Source organism: Pleurodeles waltl, chromosome 3_1 (assembly GCF_031143425.1).
Source record: "Pleurodeles waltl isolate 20211129_DDA chromosome 3_1, aPleWal1.hap1.20221129, whole genome shotgun sequence".
NCBI classification, from domain to species: domain Eukaryota; kingdom Metazoa; phylum Chordata; class Amphibia; order Caudata; family Salamandridae; genus Pleurodeles; species Pleurodeles waltl.
In genome coordinates, this window is record NC_090440.1 from 570,674,394 (window position 1) to 570,700,150 (window position 25,757).

A 25,757-nucleotide genomic window follows, 5' to 3' on the forward strand; every position below is an offset into this window, starting at 1 on the left:
ACGTGCATCATCCCAATCGGGAGTACTAAGGTCAATGTCTGGGTGATGATGTCTCTCAGAAAGGAGAAGGCTTGTGAAGTGCTGTAAGAAGTGGACAGAGAGAAGGAAAAAGAGGGGTTTAGAAGACTCAGATCAGAGTTCAGATATTGTCAGGCTTCGTTCAGCCGAATACTCATAATTTCCAGTCACAAGGACTAACTGTGGGGAATAGTTATGCATTGCAGTCAACTGAACAGCACATTTCCTCTTTTTTCTTTTTATAGATATGGACCTCACAAAGACGCGGACCCCATGAAGCCCAGAGAACCTGCCCTGATCGAGCACTTCATTGCTTATAAGAATCAAGACCATGGTGCTTGGCTGCGGGGAGGCGATGTGTGGCTCAATGACTGCCAGTAAGTTCTACCTAAGGTGGTTACACACAATGTAAATAGTGAGCACAGTAGTGAGATGCCCACTGTGAGCAAGAGCTGTACAGAGGTGCCTTTAAGGGTCAGTGTTTGTTTACAAGGAGATTGGGCAGGAGGAGCAACAATAAAGATGTCCTTTATGTGGCAGCTTTGGAAATCTGTTTTTTGGTTGAAGCCTACCAGACAGCCCAGCTGTTTGGTTTGCTGAAGACTTCTCGGGGACATTCAGGAGCCTTCCCTAGGAATGTATCCAAGCCTGCTGCTTACCATTGGCTTTTTGGTTTGTTACTCACATTTTCTGGCTTTCTGTTTGTTGGCTTTATTTGTTTTAGGCTGCCCAGGTTCAGTTTGTCCCTCCCAAGGAGAAAAGCCTTTCCACACTACCTCGTCTTCTATTCTTTCTCGAGTGCTCCCCTCTGTAAACAGGCCTGTAAACCTTCTTCTTATCCTGTCACATTTGCTGTGCATTCAATAACGAGGGAGCTTGGTGTTTACGTTTCCTTCTCTGACTTCAAAGTGCAAGGAATTATGTGACAATCTTGCTGCATTTGGTGGAATAGAGGAACGTGCATTTTCTAGCACACAACACATTTAATAAAAACTGTGAAAGTATTTCAGAATATATCAGAATTAGCAAACCACAAACGAAGCACATTTTTCTTAATTCTGAAGTGTGTTGGAAACAAATATTTTAATATGATCAAAACAAATCAATACGCTAGGTGATGCCATTTCCACACGTTATCGTTTGTGTCTTGTATAGTTTTATTAGTAAAACTGTGTGTGCAAATGTAGTGGTCACTTCAATTGAAAATGTGTTGTCTGTAATGGCAGTGTGCTACCACACCACCATACTCCACTCTATGCCACTGTACTCTAGTCTGTACCACTCTACGCCACTGCACTGTATTCTGCACCACTCCACTTTACACCATGCCACTGTACTCTGCACCACTGCACTCTACTCCACTCTGCACCACTGCACTCTATGCAACTCCACTCTGCGCCACTCTACTCTGCACCACTCCACTCTGTGCCAATGCACGCTATACCATTCTTCTCTACAGCCCTCCACTCTAGGCCACTCTAGTCTATTCTGCACAACTCCACTCTAAGCCACTCTGTAACACTGCACTCTATGCCATTGCACTCTGTCAATGCACTCTGTCAATACACTCTGCGCCATTGTACTCTACTCTGTCCCATTACACTCTATCCCCCTGCACTCTAAGCCAATCCACTGTATTCCACTCTAATTTACTCTGCACCACCGCACTCTATGACACTGCACTCTACTCCACTTTGCACCATTACTCTGTTCCACTCTATTCTATGCCATCACACTCTACCCTGCTTCTTTCCACTTTATGCCACTTCACTTTACTATACATCACTACACTCTACGCCACTTCACTCTACTCTGAAACAATCTACTCTATGCCACTGCACTCTGACACTCTACTCTAAACCACTACACTCTATGCCACAGCACTCTACACCAATGCACTGTACACCACTGCACTCTACTCTCAACCACAGTAGTCTACGCAGTTGCTCTCTATGCCAAAGCGCTCTATGCCACTGTACGCTGCACCACTCTACACCACTGCACTCTATGCTACTCTACTCTACACCACTGCACTCTATGCCATTCTACTCTGCACCACTGCACTCTGCATCACTGCACTCTACTATGCACCCCTCTAATAGATGCCAATGCATTCTACTATGCTGCATTTTATGCTGCTGAATTCCATGCTGCTGCACTCTACACCACAGCACTCTACACCACTCCACTCCACTGCACTTTACTCTACTCTATGTCACTGCACTCTATGCCTCTTTAACATATGCCATTGCACTCTACACTGCACCACTCTACTCCATGCCACTGCACTCTATGTCACTCTACGCCACTATACTCTATGCCATGCATTCTACACCACTCTACACAACTCCAGTCTCCGACACTACTCTACAACACTGCACTCTATGGCACTGAACTCTACCCCACTGTACTCTATCCTGCTGGACACAATGCCAGTGCACTCCATGCCACTCTACTCTGCATCACTCCACTCTATGCCACTGCACTCAATGTCACTGTACTCTATGACACTATACCCCACTCTGCACCACTTTGCGCCACTGCACTCTGTCTTGCTCCTGTACTCTGCATCTCTGCACTCTACGACACTCTACTCTGTGCCACTCCACTCTACTCTGCACCATCCCACTCTGCACCACTGCACTCTACTACTCAACACTCTAATCTATGCCTCTGCATTCTACAATGCTGCACTGTGCACCAGTGAATTCTATGCTGCTGCACTCTACGCTACAATACGCTACAACACTCTTCACCAGTCTATTCTTCTCTATGCTTCACACTGTGCGCCACTCTACGTGACTCCACTCTATGCCACTCCATAACATAACACTTTATGACACTTCACTCTACAGCACTCTACTTCACTCTTTGCCGTTCCATTATATGACACTCCACACCACTTTCCTCTATGCCACTAACTTTTAGTCATGCTAAACACGCTGGTGAATAACATGGCTAAAACACATTGGCAAAGCCGATAGCTCTTGCATTGGTGAGACCTATTGGCTTTGCCAATGCTTGTTATATTAAGAGATGCTAATAAGGAGGACCAGCCCTAAACTAGAAGGCAACTGATCCAAAATAATTTAATGCAGCTGATCGATCCAGCATTAGCGAAATTGGCATATTGGCCAGTCTGTCCATGGCAAATAAAGTTTTAATCAAATCGGTTACACTGATTATAGAACAATGAAACATTGAGAAGAAATATGCACGCATTTGCAGGTTTCATGCAGATGATTTCAGAAGATGGACGATCCATTGAGCTACTTTGCAAAATGTTTTAACTTGTGACCTGAATGTTGCAGAAGTATCTCTCTAAGCATATTATCCCAGTGAGCTATTTTGCTAAGACTCCAATCCGTAGCCTACAGGTTGCATACAATGCTCTGCAGCAAGCACAGTAACGTTTTAAGCTGTTATGTGAAGATTCAAAGTTGTAAATAAAGATTACCTACATTTACCTGCAGCAATTAAATCAGCACCTATTTTATCCACATTGTAGCTTGAAGCTGGTTGGATATATATAGATATGCTCACATTGTGGCTTAGACATGTAGCTGTCTTATGTGGTCTGCTGTGATGGCTAAAGTAAACCAAAACAGATCCATTATCAGGTTTCCCTGCAGGCAATATTTGTGGGGAAGAGTTTGAACAAAAAATGCATATATGTATTAGCAGCCCATATGCTAGCTTTCATTGCCTCGATCCTTCTGCCCTTTCTGTTCCTATCCTACAGATGTGTGAGCTTCCGGGGCATTTTTTCCATTATCAGCACTGGCCAGTAGAGCCTTGCTTGGCACATATATGTAGTTATTGGTATCTTGATCACCCCTGCTTAATGAGGTAAACCAGAAATGAAATGAAGGAACCCAATAAGATTCTGAGCGCTGGTAAAGGTACACACCTGCCCAATGGAGATCTTGAGCCCTGACACTATCCATAAGATATAAATGGGCCCACTCGTCCAAATTTGTCAATTCTGTACAGTTAGGTTGTTTAATGCCGAAATATTGTTAGGTTTTTAGAGACTATTTTCAGAAGTTTCCTATTTGCTTTCTTGCAGGTTTGCTGACAATGGCATTGGCTTGACCTTGGCCAGGTAAGATGAGATCGCTATTTCATTCTTTGACGTGATTAAACTTTGATCATACAGCAGTTTTGAAGTTAATATTTTTCTCTCCAAGTGGTGGAACCTTCCCAGATGATGACGGCTCCAAACAGGAAGTTAAGAACAGTTTATTTGTTGGTGAAAGTAACAATATTGGAACAGAGACTATGGAGAACTCTGTGTGGGGGCCGGGAGGCATGGACCATCGTGGAAGGACGCTCCCAAAAGCCCAGTAGGTTTCCTGAAGGCTCAGTCAATGTAATGAGATCTGCCCTCCATGTGACCTGAAAGAACAATATGTTATGTATATTCCCTAATATTTCAAATTACAATAGTTATATGTAATTTTTTTTTTTTTAAAGAATACAAAAAAGTTATGTCAAACAAATGGAAATAAATAGATGTAAAAAAAAGTTGTGGCTAACATATACATCTATAGCAATGTCAAAACACACATGTAAACAGTGTGTACATTGTATGTATAGGAGCCCATAACTTAACCCATAACTCTTACACCCTCCACACCCTCACCAAAGCACTCTTCTGGTGGCTTTCCAGTGCCTCTAGTAAGCTGGTACTTGATGGATTGCAAACAATACTCCTTTGGTAATGTAATAATTCTTCCAACTGGGTGGTTCTTTGTTATTAATGAAATTACTCTATATGCTACTCACTTAAAGGCTCTACAGTACCTTCAGTGAGTTGGTCATGCATGCTCCTGAGTGGACTCAACATAGCACTCTGTTCTTCTGCACAGCAACATTAGGTGAAACCCCACACACCTTACCCAACATGCCCCATATAAGACAAATTATAAATACAATTTTCGTTCTTCTTTCCACAATTCGTATCTTTTCCCCCACTCATTTGAACACACCAAGACTCCATATGCGTAACATAATCTGCTTTCTCACAAATGTCCCTGTATTGTTTTTACTACTGTTTATCTAATACACTTTCCCTACATATTTTTTATTGACTCTAGGAATTTTCCAATTCGAGGATTGCAGATCTATGATGGACCAATCAACATCCAAAACTGCACTTTCCGGAAATTTGTATCCCTGATTGGACGACATACCAGTGCCATTGGTTTCCGGCTGAATAATTCTTGGCAGAGTTGTCCCAACAACAACATTACCAACACTGTGTTCCAGGATGTGCCTGTGAGTTTTGCTTTCTTTTGCTGAAGAGGACAGTGTTAGTGTTGTGGTTGTCTTGGATGTGAAGTGTTAGTTGAAATTACAGAAGGTGATAAAGTGATTACACAAGAGGATGGATCGTTCACTCCTTCACTCTCAATGCTCCTCTTGTAAATTCCTCCCTCTCACCACAATCGTTATACAAATGATAGACCATTCAGGCTTGCTACAACCTCCTGCAAATTGTACCATTTGTTCAGTTGTGCCTCCACAATGGCTGAATCTTTCCTGTCAGTGCATGAGGCATGGCTGGAAGGGTGGCCTCCATTAGGATGCAGAGTATTATGCAGAAGCTGCAGCCATGTAAGCGGTGAGTTTCTTTTTTGTATATTCCTAGTTGGGCGAGAGCCATCTTAAGGATTTTTGGGGCCTCAGGCAAATCATATTTTGTGGCCCTCTGTTAGGAACAACATTACATTTCTCATCCAGTTTCATCTAATTCAAGCCCTTATGATTCCAAACAATATTGAATTGTATGTTAAAGTTTCAGATATAAGGACACACAAAGCAACTGAAAGCTGAAGCTTCCTAGTGTGTGCTAGTCAAATATTACCAAAGAAAGCTTGAAGAAGCCTGTTTCAGGGCCAGTTATTTTCACTTTTAGATCTAGATTTTCTTTGTCTATCAAAACAATGCATTATGGGAAATTCAGTATAGAAACAACCTGTTCCTTCCATTTTCGAAAAGACACAAGGGTGACTTGATGAATGTTTAGTCGGCTAGTACATTAAAATAAAGCAAAGGCTTGAAGTTGTAGTTGAATTGCTTGTTTAATTGCTGGATGTCTGTAATCATATGTAAACCCCCTTGACAGCAGCTCTTCTGCTGCAACAGGTAGGACAAAAAGAATGTTCCTGCGAGAGAACTAGAGAGGGGAAGTAAAGAAAGATGAGGTTGAAAACGCTGCGATACACAAAGGCGAGATACAGGGAGGTGAAATTGTAACAGAACAGTGATGTCAGGTAGGGTTGGGCTTGAGAGAGCGAAAGTATAGCGATGGAGTTAGAGCATTAAATGTAGGCACAAAAAAGGTAGCAAGACATTTGAGAAATAGAAAGCAATGAAGTAGAAAGGGGTATATTGTAAGAGGTGTGAGGTAGATAGAGGTGTGGTAGAAAGTAGGATTAGAGAGATTGTGGTAGGTGTCCTAAAGATGGAAAGAGAGGTACAAATAGAGGGGTGAGGTAGAAGATGTGAGGTGAAGTAAGAAGAGAAATATGAGACAGGAAGGTATGTGAGGCAGAGAGAGAATTAGAGCATTGTAGATAGATATGACGTAGAACTAATCAGAGAGATGGGGATATAGACGAGTGACATAGAGAGAAGGATGGGGATTTAGCAATTGGTGAAATAGAAAGAGATGACATCCAACAAGATAGAGGGAGGGTCTGAAGAAAACAAAACTGGCATAGAGAGGTGAGAGACAGAGTCCAAGTGGATATAGGGAGGTATGCATAAAGTAGAGAAAGTGGCCTAGATGAGTACACAAGGTAAAGAGAGGGATGATATAGTGAGAAGTCGCTGACATAGCGAGAGCCTAGCAATAGAAAAGTAAAGAGTAGTGAGTTGAGATGAGATGAGGTTAGACAGAGTGAAACTGTCTGCGGTAAAGACAGAGTGGATGGGAGAGAGAAATTCAAAGAGGGACAGAACATTTTCCTACGGTCTTAGTCACTATCAGTGGGCCCATCGGAAGATGCAGGCCTTGGGCAATTGCCCACAACGCCTTAAAAACGTCTCTGAGGTGAACATGCAGCGAGACAGGGGCCAGTGACAGCTCACAGTACATCATTCTACCCTGAGGCAACATTGTCATGTGAATCCCATGGCCTTCTTTTACATTTGCTTATTTTATGACACAAATCACACCGCCTCATTCATTCACAGAGCAGTTACCATCATCCATGAACAGACCAGCTTTTGCTACTGTTACCTATGAAGCAGGCCTGTTTGAAAATCTTAGTTTAGCTTAAGCGTACTCTTAACACCTACACCTGTGCAGTTACTCCTTCTTTTTGGAATCCACACATGTGCGAGTGTGTATACACACACACACACACACACACCAGCACCATTTCCATGTTGATCGTCATTACCTAGAAGATTTGCCTTGAGCCTGAAGAAACGCACAGTCCAAATTTTAGCTAGGCCCAATGCACACTGACTACAGAAATGTTTTTACAGAAAAATGCTGAAATCGCTTTCTGTGGTGGAAGCAACTATGGGCCTGACCTAGAGTTTGGTGGACTTTGTAATGTCCATCAGGGCGAAGAAGTACTTAACTCTTTCACTCTGACGGACATCCTGTCCACCAATTTTAGAGATGCCCATCAACCTTATGGACATCTGTATGCTTTGGCAGGACTACTGTCACAGCGGTTCTTGTCAAGTTTGAAAAAGTTTGATCGATTGCTCTGTCAAACATGATGACTGGCCCCCAAACTTTTCCAGTTTTATATTTTTCAAAAACAAACTCCCAAAGGTGGAGTTTGTTTTTGAAAAATGTAAAATTAATGGTCCTCACATCATGGATTTAGTCGCCTGGCTGCTCCTAAATTGGGCACACATTCGGATGGATTACCTTCGGTCAGGCCACTGGAGAAGTATGCTGGTGAAAGAATCAGAGTAGGCCCTGTCGTTGACATTCTGTTGGCCTACCCAGCTTTAAATTGGGCTGGTGGACCAAGAGTTTGGTCTAGAGTGTACTCTTTCACCATTGTGATGGACGAGTAGCCTCTCTTCTGAGTTTAGCTATTCTAATACATTAGCCTTTAGTGCTTTTCATAAGTTGCTTTATTTTCATTTCTTATGGTGGTTCCGAGGACTCGGCCATGAAATGGATCTTAAACACCTTTCCTCATAAATCCCATTTTTAGTTGTCTATAATTCAAATACAGACCTACCAAACTCCTCGAAATTAAAGCTGCCAAATCATGTTGGTAGGTTGTATTTCTTGAGGAATGTAAGCAAAACGTGCCCAGAAAAATCGTGGTTTGGCATGCGACAAGGATTGTGTCATGTCCAAACATGGTATTAAATCTAGAAGAAACAAAATAACATTAACAAAAACGTGGCCTTAACATAGTGTTTTTTACGAGATACATGTATTTTATCAGAACACATTGTAGATTGTGCTATTATTTAATAGAAATTGAAAGGTGCATTCTGCGAGCATGCGAGGCACCCTTTCTATTCCATTTACAGTGAGATTTTGAAATATATTGATGACTGAGTTGTCTATAACATGCTTAGGCTACACATCTGAACGACATTTGGGGCCAGATGTATCGAAACTTTTTGCATTCGCAAACGGTGCGAATGCCCGTTTGCAAATGCAAAAAGCTATTTCAGAATGTATCAAAGGCATTCTGAATGCAATTTTAAGGAATCGCTAAAATAGCGATTCCTTAAAATTGCGACCCTGTTTAGAGAGTCGCAAATTGCGAATCTCTAAATAGGAAATCGCAAATAAGGAATACTTATTTGCGATTTCTAAAGCACATGTATGAAGCAATTCCTTAATGTGAATTGGGCATTAAGGAATCGCTATTACCACCAAGTTGAACTTGGTGGTAACCATGTGCAAATTTTAAAAATGCATTTAAAGTGCATTTTTTAAATTTATATGTAAAACACACATGCCCTTTTGGCATGTGTGCACCTTACATGTTGCTAAAAAATGTTTTGGGGTGCAGCAGAGGGGGCCTTAGGCCCCCAGCTCCCTGGACTTTGCATTTCCCAAAATTTCCAGTTAGGAATTCGCAATTTGGGACATGCAACATATTTGCAAATATGGACCGACAGGCCCATAGATGCGAATGGGGGCTGTATCGCAATTTGCGATTCGGTAATAGCATGTGCAATTTTTAAGTAATCGCTGTTACCGATCCGCAAATATGATACATTGCATTTTGAGAATCAGAAATAGCGATTTCTTAAAAATCGCTATTTCCGATTCGCAAAAGGCCTTTTTCATACATCTGGCCCTTGGTTCTGTCAAATGTGCCTCACTGAATCCTATCCTCCTGTGAAGGAGGTGATTCTGGGGTGCAAGAAAGGAAACTATCTCTGCTGGCAGACGAAAGAGGATTCATAGGGATTTCGGTTTGCTCTTCCTATACCACAGAGTGACAGCTATTTGAGATACCAATAAAATATATATTAGACCGTGACCACTGGCTTGAAATCACGACCTGCCGAGATACAGGAAAAAAGAAATTAGCAGCAATTTACTCAAGGAAACTGTAAAAAAAACACTTCAAACAAAAAGGAATGTCCATGCTTGACCGTGTTCTGCGACCTCACATGGCCAACTCCCTTCTTTTAAAAATCGTTCATTTTGTCATATGGCTTTTCATCGCCTCAATTCATCTTTTTTACCATCTCTTAAATTACTTTTCCATCTGAAAGTGTTTCTTCTCCACTGATGTGCAACTATTTTTTCCATATTGCCAAGTCTTTCGTATCTGCGTCCCATGCACCTTTAAACTATTTTCCCTTTTCTCTGTATTCTGGCCCTTTGTTACTCTTGTCACATATCTGACTCTTACTTGCTTGACTTGTCTTCTTACCCTTTATTACCCTGCTTCCATGCCTTACTGTCCTTGCATCTCTTGTCCCTTTGTCTTGCATTCCTGTGTTTCACAGTCTCCTCATCTCCCTACCTCTTCATCTCCCTGACCCCATGTCTCCCTGTTGGATAAGAGTGCTTCTGGTCGAGGCAGCCTCTTTGTTTTTCAGTGCCCTTTTTTTCTTCATGATCCTGTTGTATTTAAAAGGGCAACATCTTAAAAGTTCCATCTAGTGAATGAAATCAAAATAGATTTTAAAACCTAACCACACATGCCAGATGTTTTGTTGTTGCTGATGATTTAAGATAGGGTAACAGGACACAAAAGTTTCTTATCACTGGATTGCCCCTTTCATGGATAATGAGCTGCATTAAGAAGTTAACATTTTAATGTCGATTAAACTGTAAATATAAGTATCTAAACGTTTTGATGATTCACTTACTTCTTTCCTGGTTGGTCAGATTTCCTCACGTGTTTTCTTTGGTGAGCCGGGGCCTTGGTTTCACCAGCTGGACATGGATGGGGACAAGACCACAATATTCCATGATCTCGATGGTTCGGTTTCTGAGTATCCCGGTGCATATCTGGTGAAGGAGGACAACTGGCTGCTCCGACACCCTGACTGCATTGATGTTCCAGACTGGAGAGGGGCGATCTGCAGTGGATCCTATGCACAGGTCAGTGGACAGACTGAGGGCCCAAGTTATACAACGTTTTGCTGGCAGAAAATCAGGAAACGTAATAGAACCAGATTTTTGAACATCAGCTCCTGATCTACGTACAAGTGCTTGTTCATCTGCCCCTGCACAACATATTTGCTCTTGAAGACCTATCAGGAGATGCATACGTCTAGGTTCCAGCTCATCCTTTATTCACAGAGGAATACAGTGCGATCTGCAGTCCCACGACCTAGAACAGATAGGGCCAGTGCAGGCAATGGACTAAAATATCCCTTGTCTGCATTGCAGACGCTATACTCTGTTGCCCATGAAATCCACAAGAAATGGAATACAAAATGACATTTCCAACCCTGAAATAGGGTGGAAATCTAATTCTTTGCACCTATAATGTGCACATGTTGAAAGCACATGATTCTGTAAAGTTAAAAGAAGTGCAAATTATCTGTAAAAGTGTGTGATACCAGTGTGATTTACAGAGGACGTGTATACTACATGCACGTAAATTCTAGGTGAGGTTAAAGTACTTGCCATACCCAGAGTAGCCAAAGACATGTAATACAAATTTAGGTGACATCCACTCACTATTAATATGAAAGACTGTCTATTGGGGCAGGAGAGGGGCAATGGCTGGATGCCTCACATGTATAAGAATAGAGTCCATCCTCTCAAATCCAGAGATGCCCAGACAGATGCGAGAGGTAGGGTCTCTTTGAAGTGCCCTTTCACTTACAAATACTAGTACATGCCAAGCTCCAAGGCCTAAAAGTGACACAAATCTAGGGAGAGGCATAAATCAGCACTCACTATCAATTTAAAAAATAAAGTTTGGAAAAAATGCAGTGAAATCATTTATGGAATACACATTGTAGTAATAAAGGCCTTAAAAACTCTGAAAAGAGAAAAAAAAAGAGAAACATGGGTTTGACCATTACATTGGAAGCCAATGGTAACAAGTTAATTTTTATTGAAAATGTGGAACTTAAACAAGATCCACATTAATGGTTGAAATCCATACAATAATCGAACATATATTAATGACATCATTACAAAGAAAACCTCATACATAAAATTCATTGTTTGATAAAATACAAATGAAAATTTCATCTTGTAGGAACAAGGCTTATTCAATACAAATTTGAAAAAATACTGAAGAAATATAAATACTCGAGCACAGGACATATCATTTGGGGGGAGAGATCATTAAATGGTGCGCTTCAGAGGTTGTTTGCACATGATATTTGAAAAATAAAGGTCTCAGAAACTTATGGTGGTGCATTATCAATGCAGGACAAACAAAAAGTGCATGATTCATATTCTGAACTGCTTTACTGCATAAAATATCGTCAATGTTTGTTTTTGCTAATTGTTGCCATTTTGCTTTTAAACTTTTAAAGGTAAAATATTAAATCAAAGTAAAGTCTAGAATCGTCTAACCCCATGATCCATTTTCCATTTCAAATATTGTTTTCTCGGAATGAAAGAGGTCCTTATGATATTTTTTTCTTTTGTTTTACAAGAGTCCGTATGCAGGTGCTCGCTTAAATTAATAGAAGCCTGCTTACAACAGGTTTTTAATTGTGCATCAGACCAAGAACATACACATCCCGGATGCATCTCTAACAGGCTTAAAGCAAACTGAAAATTCATATAAATCAAAGATTCGATTTGCTTTTCAAAAGTTGATCGCCCCATCTAATAACTGCTGCAAGACCTTGCACAAATGCACTTTTGAACCCATATCTTAGGGATGAAATGGCCATCAGAGTATCAAACCGCAAGCTTCCTCAAGACCTGCTTTGTGCGTTTATCTTAAAAAGAAATTTGCCACATCTGTTAATTCTAGCACATGTATTAAATTGATGGGTATTTTATCCTGATATATTGAAAGGAGATGGGAAAAGTGCCTACGGCCCGCTGTTTTCTAAAAGGCCCTCAAACCAATTGACTGAGATTTAACATTATTAATACTATGCAATACATGATACGCATCACTTAAATTATTGGTCACAATTTTCCTTAAAAGCATATCTAACTTAACAGTCTCCAGTTTTTCCTTACCAAGGAACCACTTGTAATTAGGATAATTGCTTGCTCCTTTACCCCTAAAGCACACAATTTTAGATTTAGATATACTATTTTTTTTAAAGTGGGTATCAAAGTATTGCTGTAATGAGGCCGCATGCCTACTCAGGCCATTCAGGGTCAAATCAAAGACCACAATGACATCTGCGTACAACAGACATGACACCGGTTGGCTCCTTATGGATGATAGTTTGTTGGCCCCATTACTCAGGTAAGTCAGCAAGTTGGAAATATACAGGAGAAATAACAGAGTCTATTAGGGAACCGTGGTTTAGACCATTTTATGTAGGAATTACAGCAGACAATCCCTGATCCCCTTCCAACAACTCTTGAAATCATTTGTAAGTATGTAAAGCAATAATTAAATTCAGCAGAATCTCTGGCCTTTCAAGAACGTGTAATTTTATGCACTGAATAGGATGATCCACTCCATCGAACACTGTGGAAAAGTCAGTAAAATCTGCAAATACAGAAGAACCTCTGATAGTTACATATTTTTCCATGATAAGTTTAGGAGCAGTGATGTTATCTAGCGTGCTATGATGTTTCCTGAAGCCGGACATCTCCAACGGGATAATCCTTTCTTCATTAACCAAGGAATTAAGATAGTTTAACTGGCTTTTTGTAAAAACCTTTCCCCTAGCATCTAGTAAAGCAATTTGTAAAAAATATAACTGGCAAGTATGAGCCCCCTTTTTACATAATGGGATGATAATGCTCCCTGATATTATTGGAAAGGGGGAGAATACTCCCTTGTTAATAGCTACTCTCAAATATCCCTCATATAGCTCAAAAATGAAATCTTTCCATTGAGCTTCCCTAATTGATGAAGGACAGGACCTCACCTTGTCCTTGAACAATCAGCAATAATTTCCCAAAATGTCCTCATATTTATACTAAGAGCCTCCTCTCTAAGGGTGATCCATTTACTATTGTATACGAGTTTTTTTAACTAGGTTTTAGACGTTGTCTTCTCTTCTTTAGAAGGGTAGTACATTTTTCTCTTGAAACCAAAAATGAGGCTAAATGCAATCTAATCAATCTATTTAGAGAGGGGAGGGGTTGTTGTGAAGTTCTTTGGTGTATCTGCATAGATTTATGGCAGTCCCTGTGTACCACCTGTTTCATAAACTGAGAATGAATACATTATATCCAACTTTCAGGCTCCCTTGTTATTAAACAAAGCTTCAAGGACCCTTTCAGCTGTTCTTCCAGTAACCCTCTCAAATTTAGAATTAAACCCATTAACTTTCAACGACCCCACTGGAATAGAACTAAACTTTAAGGTAAAAGAGAGAACTCTAAAAGAACTAAGAGAGCTATCAATAATTTCCATATCAGAAATGAGATGGAAGACAACAAACGAAACAATGCAACATATGATACACATCACTGTGCAGTAATACTCCTTGCCATTCCTTTTTATTATATTTTGTTGCTATTACTGCTCCTTACAGCTTTCAGTGCTATTCATTTAGGGCCGTATTTATAGGCCGCTAGTGCCACAGGAGCGTCACTTTTTTGTGACGCTCCTGTGGCGCTAAGCACTGCCCTGTATTTACAAGGTGGCGTTAAGCCACATTTTGTGGCTTAATGCCACCTTGTAAATATGGCCCCTTCCCACGCACCACTGTGCTAGGAAGTGGCATGCAATGGTTGTTGCTGTGGGCGAGCCACAGCAACATCCATTGCATTTTGACGCTACCTCAGATTTGTGAAATTTCGTAAACCTGAGGCAGCACCAAAATCTAATGCTCCCTCCCCCCCCCCCCCGGGGTGGCGTTAGCAGGGCGCATCGAGGAGGAATACTTTTATTCCTCCTCGTTTTTTTGCTTTTTCTATGCGTGCTAAATGATTGTTTATGTGCGGGAAGGTGTTCCTTCCTGCATATAAACAATCATTTCAAAATGACAATTTGGCATTTCTGTGTGTGCTGCATTGTGCAGCACACACAGAAGTGCCAAAGCACCATTAGTGATTGTTCGTGTGCAGGAAGGGACACCTTCCCGCACATAAACAATCACACCCCTCAACGCAGACATCCTTTCACAATGCTGCAAGGATGCCTGTGTTGGCGCTTGCAGCTAAATTTAGCACCAGTCCGGAGGGAAACGCAGGGGTGCACCGTATTCACTTTACAGCGCATCCCTGCGTTTCTGAAGTGACGCAGCGCGGCGCTGCCAATTTTGGCGCGGCACCGCATTGCACCACTTTTCCCTAAATCTGGCCCTTAATGTTTCTCCTCTACTCGCTTCAGGCAAGTCCCGGCCACATGCTGCCTCCTCACTATCGGGACACTCTGTGAATGCTCATCCTTTTTTGGACCTCCCCACACCACAACAGATGGCACCCTAGCAGCGTGGTCAGTGGGATGATCAACCTCTACCATAGACCGCAACCACTAAGGACCCACAGTGAGGGCACAAGCACGCCAGCCGCTTCCATGGCGTCTGAGTTTTTTTGGTATGCGTCCAGTGCACATCTTACGCTGGACAGTGCACACTCACTTCTTCACCATGGTGCGAGGATGTGCATTGTGCTAGGCAGCCATGTTTGAGTTACAGTGCAGGGGATGACACCAGTAGAAGGCCACCTTTCTGATATGACCACGTGCTGTGCTTTCCCATTGCACAACGCAGTGCAGAAAATGTGCATTCTATGCTGTGTGAAAAATGAATAAATCTGGACCTTCTTCTCAAAATTTGATTGAGCCAAGAGTCGAAGTAACCAGAATATCCTCTCAAAAATAGAAACAATGAACGAACATTCTGATACTCAAAATAAGAATTCACAGGTCCTTATGCACTTGTTTGAGTGGGAAATTGGTCGATCTTGAAGACCTTTTATTTTTTGGAAATATAGGTGATATGATGGAAAACCGGCAAATAGTTTTGGAAATGTGATGGTGACCGTCTTTGCAAACTTTTAAAACCATGACGAAGTTTGAGATTTGTGGGATTCACAAGAGATTTGTAGTTAATTGTCCAACATTCAAACACTCTTGAAAGCACACCAAATAAGATGTACTGTAAGTTTGCATGCAGGGTGTGCAATGGGATGTGTTCACCCCCATATTCTGTTATAAGGGCAGCGGTATCTAAAGAAGCAACATTGTTATTTTAGTGGGTAAAATACTGAAAAAATGAAGGCAAATAAAAATGCTGCTTGATCCTAAGAGCAAATTGTCCACCAGGGTGCAATCAAACCCCTTCTTTCACCAATTGCTCGTGCCCAGTGCCACATTGGTGGAGCAACTCTTACAGCAGTATCCGCTTTCCTTGTATCTAGAATATTTTGTGCTTCAGAACCCACCTTTAGCACCAGAAAGCTTCTCTTCTGGGTCCCTTGATGGGATCTTGCAGTGAGCTCTGTTTCCCTCTTCCCTGGGGACCTGACGCATCTGTCGGATCTCCTGTGGGCTTCCAGGTACTTAGGCAGGAAGCAGGAAGGGCACAATGTAGGGTTTCAGGCAGTAGAGATCCCAAGTGTGAGCATGGGGTCTGCAGACGGTCTTGCACATCCAAAGTACACGGTCTACAGCGGGAGCAGATCTTGCTTCTGTAAAGCAAGGTAATCACAAGGTGGAACAAGTCCCCGTTCCGTTGGGCAAGCATTTCTGTAATCAAATAAAGAATACGCATTTAGAATTAAACCGGATGAAAATGTGAATTTAATTGAATGTGTACAAACTAATTTCCCCCAAAGAATTTTAGAAAAAACAGCATACTCATCCATCTCATAACCGTGTTTGCCAGCTCAGGCCAATGAAAGCTATTGCTGGCCGCCAACAGTATAAATATGGGTGATACATTTTGTATAAACGAAGGGTCTGTAGGCTCATGTTGACCTGCTCCTTCTCCGAGCAATTTTGTCCCACGGCAGGCAAATTAAACACGCCTTGTGGCTAGTTTTGGGCAGTATTGGCAAATAACTGCAGACATTTAGGGTTAGCAATCCTTGCTGCCACGTCAGTCATGTAACTATTCAGATTTAAGTCGCTATATGAGGGTCTGAACTAAGCCTCTGGTGGGAGCACAAAGTTTATAGATGAGCAGGAGGTAGGTGGCTTTCCAGTAAGTGGCTCTTGAAACATCTGCAAACTTTAGGAATTCATCTATCATAGCCCAAATGTACTAGGGAATATCACGGCTAGGAATATCGCAATACACTAATATCGTGGGCAGAATATCGAGGTACAAAATATGAAAAGGTAAGTGCATATAGAGGAGGTATAGATTTACTTTTCTTAACTCTACATTTATCCATCTTGAAGATTTATATATACATCATCAAGGTAAATATATTGAGTTAGGTATAAAAAATCTATCCTCACCTTTCAATATTTTGTCCTACATTAGTGTGTGCACGATATTCGGTGCTATCCAGCTTCCTACTTCAGTATTCCGGGGGCACACATTTAGATCCAAATAAATTATGGCATATCATTAATCCTGCAGGACTACCCTCTTTATTAGGAATATGGATGAATTGACAAGATTTAGCCCCTACTCCCAGGCTTCGATCAATGCCTCATACTGAATATGGTAAGGTAAAATTCAAGAACATTTGCTTACACTGTTATCAGCGTTAGACATGGCAACATGACAAAAGCTATTGCTTAAAATAATAATGAAAGTAAAAGATAAGAGATGATATCCCGCAAAGAGCGCCTGGCAAGCTATAAGTTGTTTTAGGAAGGCATACTATGGATATGGAAATTATCTTTAAAAAGTCGTGTTGAAAATGTATGATTATTGCACTGCTTTTTTTAACCTGCCTGTGTCTAACATTTAGTACGTACATTATGCTCATGCTGAGTTAGGAAAATGAGCAGAAGGCAACTTTCTATTTGATATCTATACATATTCATGCATACATTACAACCTGAGCACTTTTTGCTCAAACCACCCTAAAATGTACTTGCTTTGGCAGTGAAACTAAACGCAGTCGTGAGTGTAATTTATACTTTGCATAGTTAGAACGTTAATTGACTAACGTTTGTGAATTGGTTTCAGTGTGTGTGAATGTTTATTTGTCATTAGTGTCATATGACAAAAAAGGTGTAAGCGGCATTGCAGGTCTGTACATAGAGAGTTCAACTCTTTTCTAAGCCAGGATATAGTGTCAGCGCAGATCACTGCACCAGAAGAGACCTTTGCCCTTATTTGCGAGATCTTTTGAGCATCAGTGTTGAGTAATGCCCAGTCCTCTCTGATCTTCTGTATATTAAGGTGCGTCTACTAAGTCATAAGCTTCTTTTTGTTTTCAGATCTACATCCAAGCTCGCAAACCAGCCAACGTGACTTTGGCGATGATTAAGGATGAGTACCCTACTCACCCACTGCACCTCGATGGAGCCCTGAGCAAAAGCAATCATTACCAGCAGTATCAGCCAGTGGTGGCACTGGGGAAAGGCTACACCATCCACTGGGACAGGACAGCCCCAGAGGAACTGACCATCTGGCTTATTAATTTCAACATGTGGGTAACACCAACACCGCATCCCAAACAGCTGCTAGTGGGGCACTTGGGTGTGATATTTCAGCTGCCTCTAATACTACTACTACTACTGCTATTGCTGCTATTACTACTGCTGACATCTAACCACAGTTGTTGGGAAAAAAACTGAAAGGTTTGCATGACGGTATACAGGCAAAACGTCTGTTTAAACGTTAGTTAAGTAGGTGGGTCTTCAGCTAGTTCAGATTACAGCTTCCCTCACAGAACTGACTGCAATTTTTACTCTAGCTTCCGTGTTAGCTAGGACCATTCCAAATGTGTGCGTATGTTTTGTAGAAGCCACAAAGAGTTGCTGATTTGAACAAATGCCTCCATCAAACACTTGTCTTCCTGACTAAGGCTCTTTTGGAAGGAGCATATAGTACCCTCCATGAGATGCATGTATCGCTTTGCCATGCATGTGAATTTGTCCCACACCTCAATACCCTTTTCACCTGTTTCTTGTGTCTCTAGTGTACAAACATCCTCCTATTTAGCTCCTCTTTATTAACATCCCTAAACACAAGCATTGTCAGTGACATTAAGTTTATTAACCAGCCTCTGCTGCTTCATTGTCTTCTGTATTCTTTTTCAGCAAACTTCCTAATTTCTAAAACTCTACTTCACTGGACACCCAATAACCCCTACTTCTCACTGCATCACAAGCCTGCTCTAGCAAACTAGAAGCCTGGATTATGCTCCTGTTTCCTTCATATCAGAAGATGCCCCTACACACATGTTAGACCTGACAGCCTTGGTGTGGTCTTTCCCTAATCTTTTTGTTTTGCCTTTGCCTTCTCCCTCTGGGGTTTGCTAAAAAATTGTTTATGTTGACATTAGGACTCTGTTGACTTTACACTGCTATCCAGTGCTAAAATGATTGTGCTTTCTCTTTCAAACATGGTACAATTAGCTTACATCCAAATAGCACACAGTTAATTTACATAGCGTCCATAGTAAAATGATGCTAAATGTACTCCGGGCCTGTAAATTTAATGCTACTGGTGGGCCTGCAGCACTTATTGTGCCACCCACTTAAGTACCCATTTAAAATAACTAATATCTCAGGCCTGGCATTGCAGCTTTTGTGCAGTTTTGAATGCCAGCTCAATCTGGAAAAATAAACCTTTTTTCAGGGGTAAATTCTACTTTTTAATACATACGCCAGTGAGGCACCCTGCACTGAGTCCAGGCAACCCTTAGTGATACTGTAAGTGGTTCCAGGTAACCAGAGCTCTCAAAGGTTAGCTGTGGAGAGCAGCTAAGGCTTATCCCGGAGGGTGTAAAGTAATTGAAAATACCACATTGATTAGTCAGTGATGTACACATAAGAAAGGACCACACTAGTGTTAACAAAATAATGTATTATTATAACACAGGCACTAAACTAACTTTGGTATATCACCTAACCGGAGATATACAGACAAAAATATGCTTAGAAACAGGCAAGTAAAGGCCTAAAATAACATGGGCATCTATTGGGGGGCCAAACCATATACAAAACAAATGGAATGTGAAAGTCACTACCAACCAAGATAACCTACCCAGGGACCCTTAGGACTGGGGAAGCAGTAAAACCCCAAAGGTAAGCATCTAGGATTCCCCAGGTGCCCGTGTGCAGAGTTGTAATCCCGGGTCAGTGTCAATAGGAAAACATTGGTAAGTCATATTTGGAATTTTCATATTCTAGGACCTTTCCCAGAGGACCCTGAGGAAACACATTGGGACAAAGGAGGTTCAAGAGTGCTCCCACCCATGGATACCCAGAGAAGTGGAGTGCCTATACCATGGAGCCCAGGTTCATAGGGGTGGACTTGTGTCAAAACCTTCAGTTGAAGTCAATAGGGACCTCGGCTGCCGAGCTGCTGTCGCGATCCGTGGACCAGTTCGGTGGAACCCAGACATAGATTTCGAATAAAGAGAACCTAAGGAACGAGGGGACAGAGTCCAGACCACCTGGAGATGCCCAGGAGGTGCAGGAGGGCAATGTCCACCCTTCTTGGAGATGCTTTCCTGAGGGACAGTTGTCAGGAAGTGTAGCTGTGGTGTCCAGGCAATGCAGGAAGATCTCAGGAGTTGTCCATGAGCTGTCCCATGCCGGTCGTCGTATTGCAGAGGGGTCAGTGACCAGCAGTACCACAATCTTGCAAAATGTAAGAAAGCATTGCACAAAATGTTGCAGGATTTGGGGAACAGCAAGGTCCAAGAGACTCAACCTTTGTAGGTAAGTCAGGGACATTCCTAAGCAAGCAGGAGAGCCAGCAGGGATCATTTGAGACCCCAAGAGGACCCACTGGCAGCAGGGACAGAGAATCGCAGAGAGACCTCAGCAGCACAACAAAGATGGATGCCCATGTAGAAGAGGTTGCAGGGAGGACGTCGTTCTTAGAGTGGAGTGATGCTGGAGGCTGGGGCTTCATGGAGCTAGGAGGCCTTCAGACTGAAGAGCCAGCATGCCTTGGTAATGGCCAACAGACAAGCTGTATAGGGATTCTGGCCAAGCAGCTCCAACGAGGGACAACAGACTTTTCAGTTTGAAAGAGCACAGGTCAGACCTCTGGAGAGCCACAGAACTACCACATGTGTTGTAGAACCTTGGGAGAGTCCGTGGGACAGCAGAATCCACAAACTGGTCATCTTTTTTGTGGGGCTTGCAGATAAAATGGAGTGACTCCTTCACTCCAAGGGAGATTCCTTCTTGCTGTTCTAGGTGCAGGAAAAGTTCTTGTGACTCTGGAGGATGTATGGGCACGGAGGTTGCAGAGTCCTTGCAATGCATGGGGACAAAGTTGCAGTAGGAGCCCTCCTAGCAGATGCATTCTTGTCTTGGTTCCCAGTGAAATCCAGGAGCGGTTCCAGTGTCCTGGTTGCAGAAGTGTCTTGCAGAAGAGACTTGCAGATGGATTTTGCTCTTGTAGATGAATCTAGGGTCCCACCCTCCGGGGATAAGTTACCCAGGAAGGGGGTTGGACAACTTCTGCAGTGACCCACCTATCGCAGGGGTGAGGTCAGAGATGATAACCTGGTGGATGAACCAGTCAGATGCTCCCACAGGGACTCTGCTCATCTTAATTCTAAGATGGCAGAATCAAGTGACCACCTGGCAGAGCTCTGGGCACCTCCCTAGTGGAGGAGCTGAACGGGGTGGTCACTCCCCCGTCCTTTATGTGGTTTTATGCCAGAGAAGGAGCAGGGGGTTCCTGCACTGGAGCAAACTGTTTTTTGCAAAATGGGCACCAAATGTTTGGTGGCACTCACAAGCACCCCCACCCTAGCCCAGAGACACATATTTGTAAAGAAGAGGTGGTAACCTCTACTCTACAAGAAATTCTTTGTTGCCTTTCCCTGTCCGAGTTAAGCTCAGCAGCAGGATGGCAGAACAGTGTCTGGGGTCGGTAGTCGCACTGGCTTGCATGTAGAACCTGCAAGGCTGCGCAAGCAGATATTGAGGGATCCTCTAAGGAGCCCCCACATTACATGGTATCAATCAGCTAACACTGGAATTGGTGTAGTTGCATGATTTCCACATGTTTTATACCAAAACATGGCTAGGTACGGTGAAGCCATTATGTAGTTGGACATCTCAAACATACCAGAAGATGGCTTCCCCACACTTGCAAAGCCCAGAAAATGGGGTCTGTGGTTTGCAGGGGTGCCTCTGCTCATGCAGAGCACCCTCACAATTATAACCCCGCACCCTGCCCTTGGGCTGAAGGGCCTACCTTAGGAGTGACTTATAGGATAAGAGTGGTGACCATGATATAAGGGGAACCTTATGTCTGGGGAGAAAGGTGCATGCGCCATTTTACACAGGCTGCAGTGGCAGGCCTGTAGCCACAGTTTGCATGGGCTTCAGTGGGTGACATAAGACCTGCTGCAGCCTATTAGGGTTGCTTGGTATGCCAATACCCTAGTTACCTAAGTACCGTATACTAAGGACTTACAGGGGTACACCAGAATGCCAATTGTGGTGTGTAAAAGTTGCTTACCAACTAAATTCAGGGGAGAGAATACTGACATTGGGGTCCTGGTTAGCAGGATCCCAGTGTACTACAGTCAAAACACACTGACACCAGCTATAAACTGGGAGTAACTACGTTAGAAAGATCCTTTTTCCTACATTACATGTATGTAGGGCATATATATTAAATGCTACTGGTGGGACTGCAGCACATATTGTGCCATCCACTTAAGTAGCCCTTTAAAATAACTCATGTCTCAGGCCTGGTATTGCAGCTTGTGTGCAATTTTGTATGCTAGTTCGATCTGTCAAAATAAACCTTTTTCCAGGCATAAACTTCACTTTTTAGTACATATGTCACCACTATGGTAGGCCCTAAACAGCCCATAAGAAAAGGGTGCATTGTGGTTTAGGGATAGGACATGTGGTTTAAGAAAGTTTTAAATGTCCTGATAGCGAAAAACTCCCAAATACATTTTTCACTAGTTAGTCCTAGCTCTTCCATTGGTTACCATTGGATTATCTTACTTCATTTAGTAAGTGCTAACTTTTGATTGGGAATAGGCAAAAATGTAATGTTTGGACTCAAATGAATTGTAATTTAAAATACTCTTTAATGGTGAAGTCTGATTTGTTTTTATTCCATTGCTTTAACCACACAACTGTGGTTACTGCCCATAAGTGTGATACACATTATATGAGGAAATGCAACTGTGTTATCTCAGTTCAAATCATAGTGTGCACGCCAATTCCCCCACACCTTCTTGTGTTTTTGTGAACAGCAGTGTATACAGTAAATACAGTGTATTCGAGATTGGCTCACCAGTCCATCGCCATTCGCTATCTCACACAAGGTGGAAGAGTTGTAGAGCTCCAATGCTTGATGAGTTCCCTCTTAGCGAGCACAGTACCAATACCTGTTAGGATGTGGTTACCTCACAAGCTGCCAAAGACCTTCACAATGCTCAGCAAGGCAATTCTTGGGAAGGGGTCCACAGGTTCACCAGTCACTAAGGTAAGTAAAGCAAATATTTTCTGCCAAAACTGTTTAATGATGGGACATTCCCAAAACACATGAAAGAAGTGGTCCTTCTCTTCGGGACATCAGTTGAAGGCTAGCGTAGTTAATTTATTGGCCCACCATAATCTGATATGACATAGGTCATAAGGAAGTAATTGAGTTGCATGAGTCTGAGTCTGGATGAAAGGATCATTGTTCTAGGGAAATGTGCACGTCTCTCCAGTCCGCATCATAAAGGGGACCCTACCATGTCTCCCATTTTGTCTTTAGGGTGGTGAGGGAGGTCGGGAAGTGGATGACCAGCGTCTTATAGGTCTTTTTTATTCAATGGACCCATGAGAATCCTTGTTTTTAATGGGCTGAACACAGGTGTATCTGTAAGGAGGGCCAGTTGGGATTGGAGCATGTGTTGCATTTGTAGATAGCAAAAAAACTGGAACTTATGTAAAGAGAACTCCGATTGGAGCTCCTAAAAAATACCTAAGGTGGAAGCCCATACAGACATCCCCCAACAAGAGATTTCAATGAGGTCCTATTTCTCAAAACCCTTAAGTGCCACTGAGTGTTGTAGCCACAGCCCTGCCTTAGGGGAGTCCTAAGAGTAATCCTCTGGTCCCACCCAGTTCATTTTAGTGCCAAGCACCAAGACCAGAGAACTACCCTGGTGACATCCGAAAGGGGTTGTGGGACAGGGACCCCATAGAGCAGACCCAGGAGAAAAGTGTGTCCTTTGTGTTTTCTCCAGGCGAAACCTCTGGTCTTTCCCTCCCAAACTTATCCAGTCATTGACCACCAGGAGTTGTGCAGCCCAATAATATTAAAGAAAGTCCACCAGGCCCATCCTGCCATTATATGGTGACCGGACACATTTGCTAAAGGTCATTCTGAATGGGTGGTTGAGTCATAGATAAGCGCAGATTTTAGTAAACATTGCCTGGAACCATTGCCAGGGTATCAACAAGAGATAGTGGTGTAAAGTATGCGAGGTAGCAGTATCATTTTAAATAATGCAACCCTTTAAAGGGAGAGATTTGCCTTGTGTTACTCACAGATTTACCAAGATCAGTAAGTTCATGAAATGTGACCTTGAATGGCTTGGTAAATCTCATCTTGGTTTTGCATCGCCCTTGCATGGCCAAATCTTTGGACCGGCAGATGAGACTGTCAGTTCACAGTGAAGTTATTACCCCGCAGGGGGACTAGAAGGGATTTGGACCAGTTGACCTTGAGGTCGGACACCTCCTCATACAGAGTCAGCATCTGTAGTAAGCGGGACCCATGAGAGAAAGGCAGGCGAGGAATAGGAGAAAAGTAATGAAGAGTGGCCACTTCAGTTTGAGATGCGCATGTAGGTTTTGTCGGGCTATCTTACTACAGATAACTCAAAATGTGTAATTCAAACCTCTCGACCCAGCTGTCCTAGACAGCTGTGTTGGAGAGCAGGCACAGGCCTCTAGTGCCCTTCCGAACACTGAGTGAGCCAGCTCCAGTGTATCCCGACGCTTCCCTCATGCTGCTTAACATTGTCAACAGCTTGAGAGCAGCGTCTGAATTGGATAAGGTAGTTGGCTGTGTGACGCCATCTCACACTCAGAGGAGTCTGAAGCCAGGGACTAGAGAGCATTGAGGACGTGGTGCAGTATAAGGTAAGTAAAACTTTCATTTTCTTAGATGTTTATTTTATTGTATGTTTTTAATGTAATTATTTTAACATATGTATGTTTTTATGTATGTAGCGCCCCACCGTGTTTTTTATGTCACCAACCGCCACTGACTGCAGATCCACTAATACCATTCAATTTGCAGGCCCTGGGAACATGTAGTGCCACTTTTCTAGGGACGTACAAGTAAATTAAATATGCCAATTAGGGGTAGGGCAAGTCTACCATCTTTAAAAAAGAGAACACAAGCTCTTTAGCACAGGTTAGCAGTGGTAAAGTGCATAGAGTCCTAAAAGCCAGCAAAAATGGGTTCAGAAAACATGATGAAGGCAAAAGGTTTCGAGATGATCCTGCAGAAAGGGCCAAGTACATCACTACCAATCTGGAGCCTCTAATGTCTCCTGCTAGGAACTTTCTATGGTCATATCCAAACCTAGAGTTGCTGACCAAAGGATGGATTTCTAGGAGCATGAGAACGGCGAGTGCATGGTGCTTTGCAAATCAGAGCATCACCTCCCTCTTTTGTTCCAGGATATAGTTAAAAACTCAGACCTGGTGGGGTGTGTCTATTGTGAATACATGCATACTTGTGCAGTCGGGGACGGTGGTCAGTGTGAGGTGACTGAAGTCTGATCGTGTGGTGTCATTATAGTGAAAATGGCACATTGTGTCTGATCATTGAAAACATTGACCAAACAAGATGGCAACTTGGTGCCAAGGGCCAGATGTACCAATGTTTTTAGCGGTCGTAAACCATCCAGTTTGCAGAATCAGGCCATTTGCCACCACTAAAAATCATTTTCTCATGTACCAAACCCTATTTTGCAATTCAGTAACCAATTATTGAATCGCAAAATGGGTTAGAGATTGGGTATTAGGAAGGGGCATGTGTCCCTTCCTAATGGCGACTCAGTGGCATGTGTGAATGTTTTTTGCGACCGAAATGAG

The 25,757-nt window shown here is 42.5% G+C and overlaps 1 protein-coding gene across 1 annotated transcript in view; it reads left to right on the forward strand.

Annotated features, from left to right (window-relative positions):
* CEMIP (cell migration inducing hyaluronidase 1) overlaps positions 1–25,757 on the forward strand; it is an 899,136-nt gene that overhangs the window by 817,772 nt on the left and 55,607 nt on the right. The window contains exons 18-23 of the mRNA XM_069223002.1: positions 264–395; positions 4,088–4,123; positions 4,209–4,364; positions 5,118–5,298; positions 10,367–10,582; positions 17,937–18,148. Of these exons, the coding sequence (XP_069079103.1) occupies positions 264–395; positions 4,088–4,123; positions 4,209–4,364; positions 5,118–5,298; positions 10,367–10,582; positions 17,937–18,148 (933 nt within the window). The remainder of the gene's footprint in view (positions 1–263; positions 396–4,087; positions 4,124–4,208; positions 4,365–5,117; positions 5,299–10,366; positions 10,583–17,936; positions 18,149–25,757) is intronic.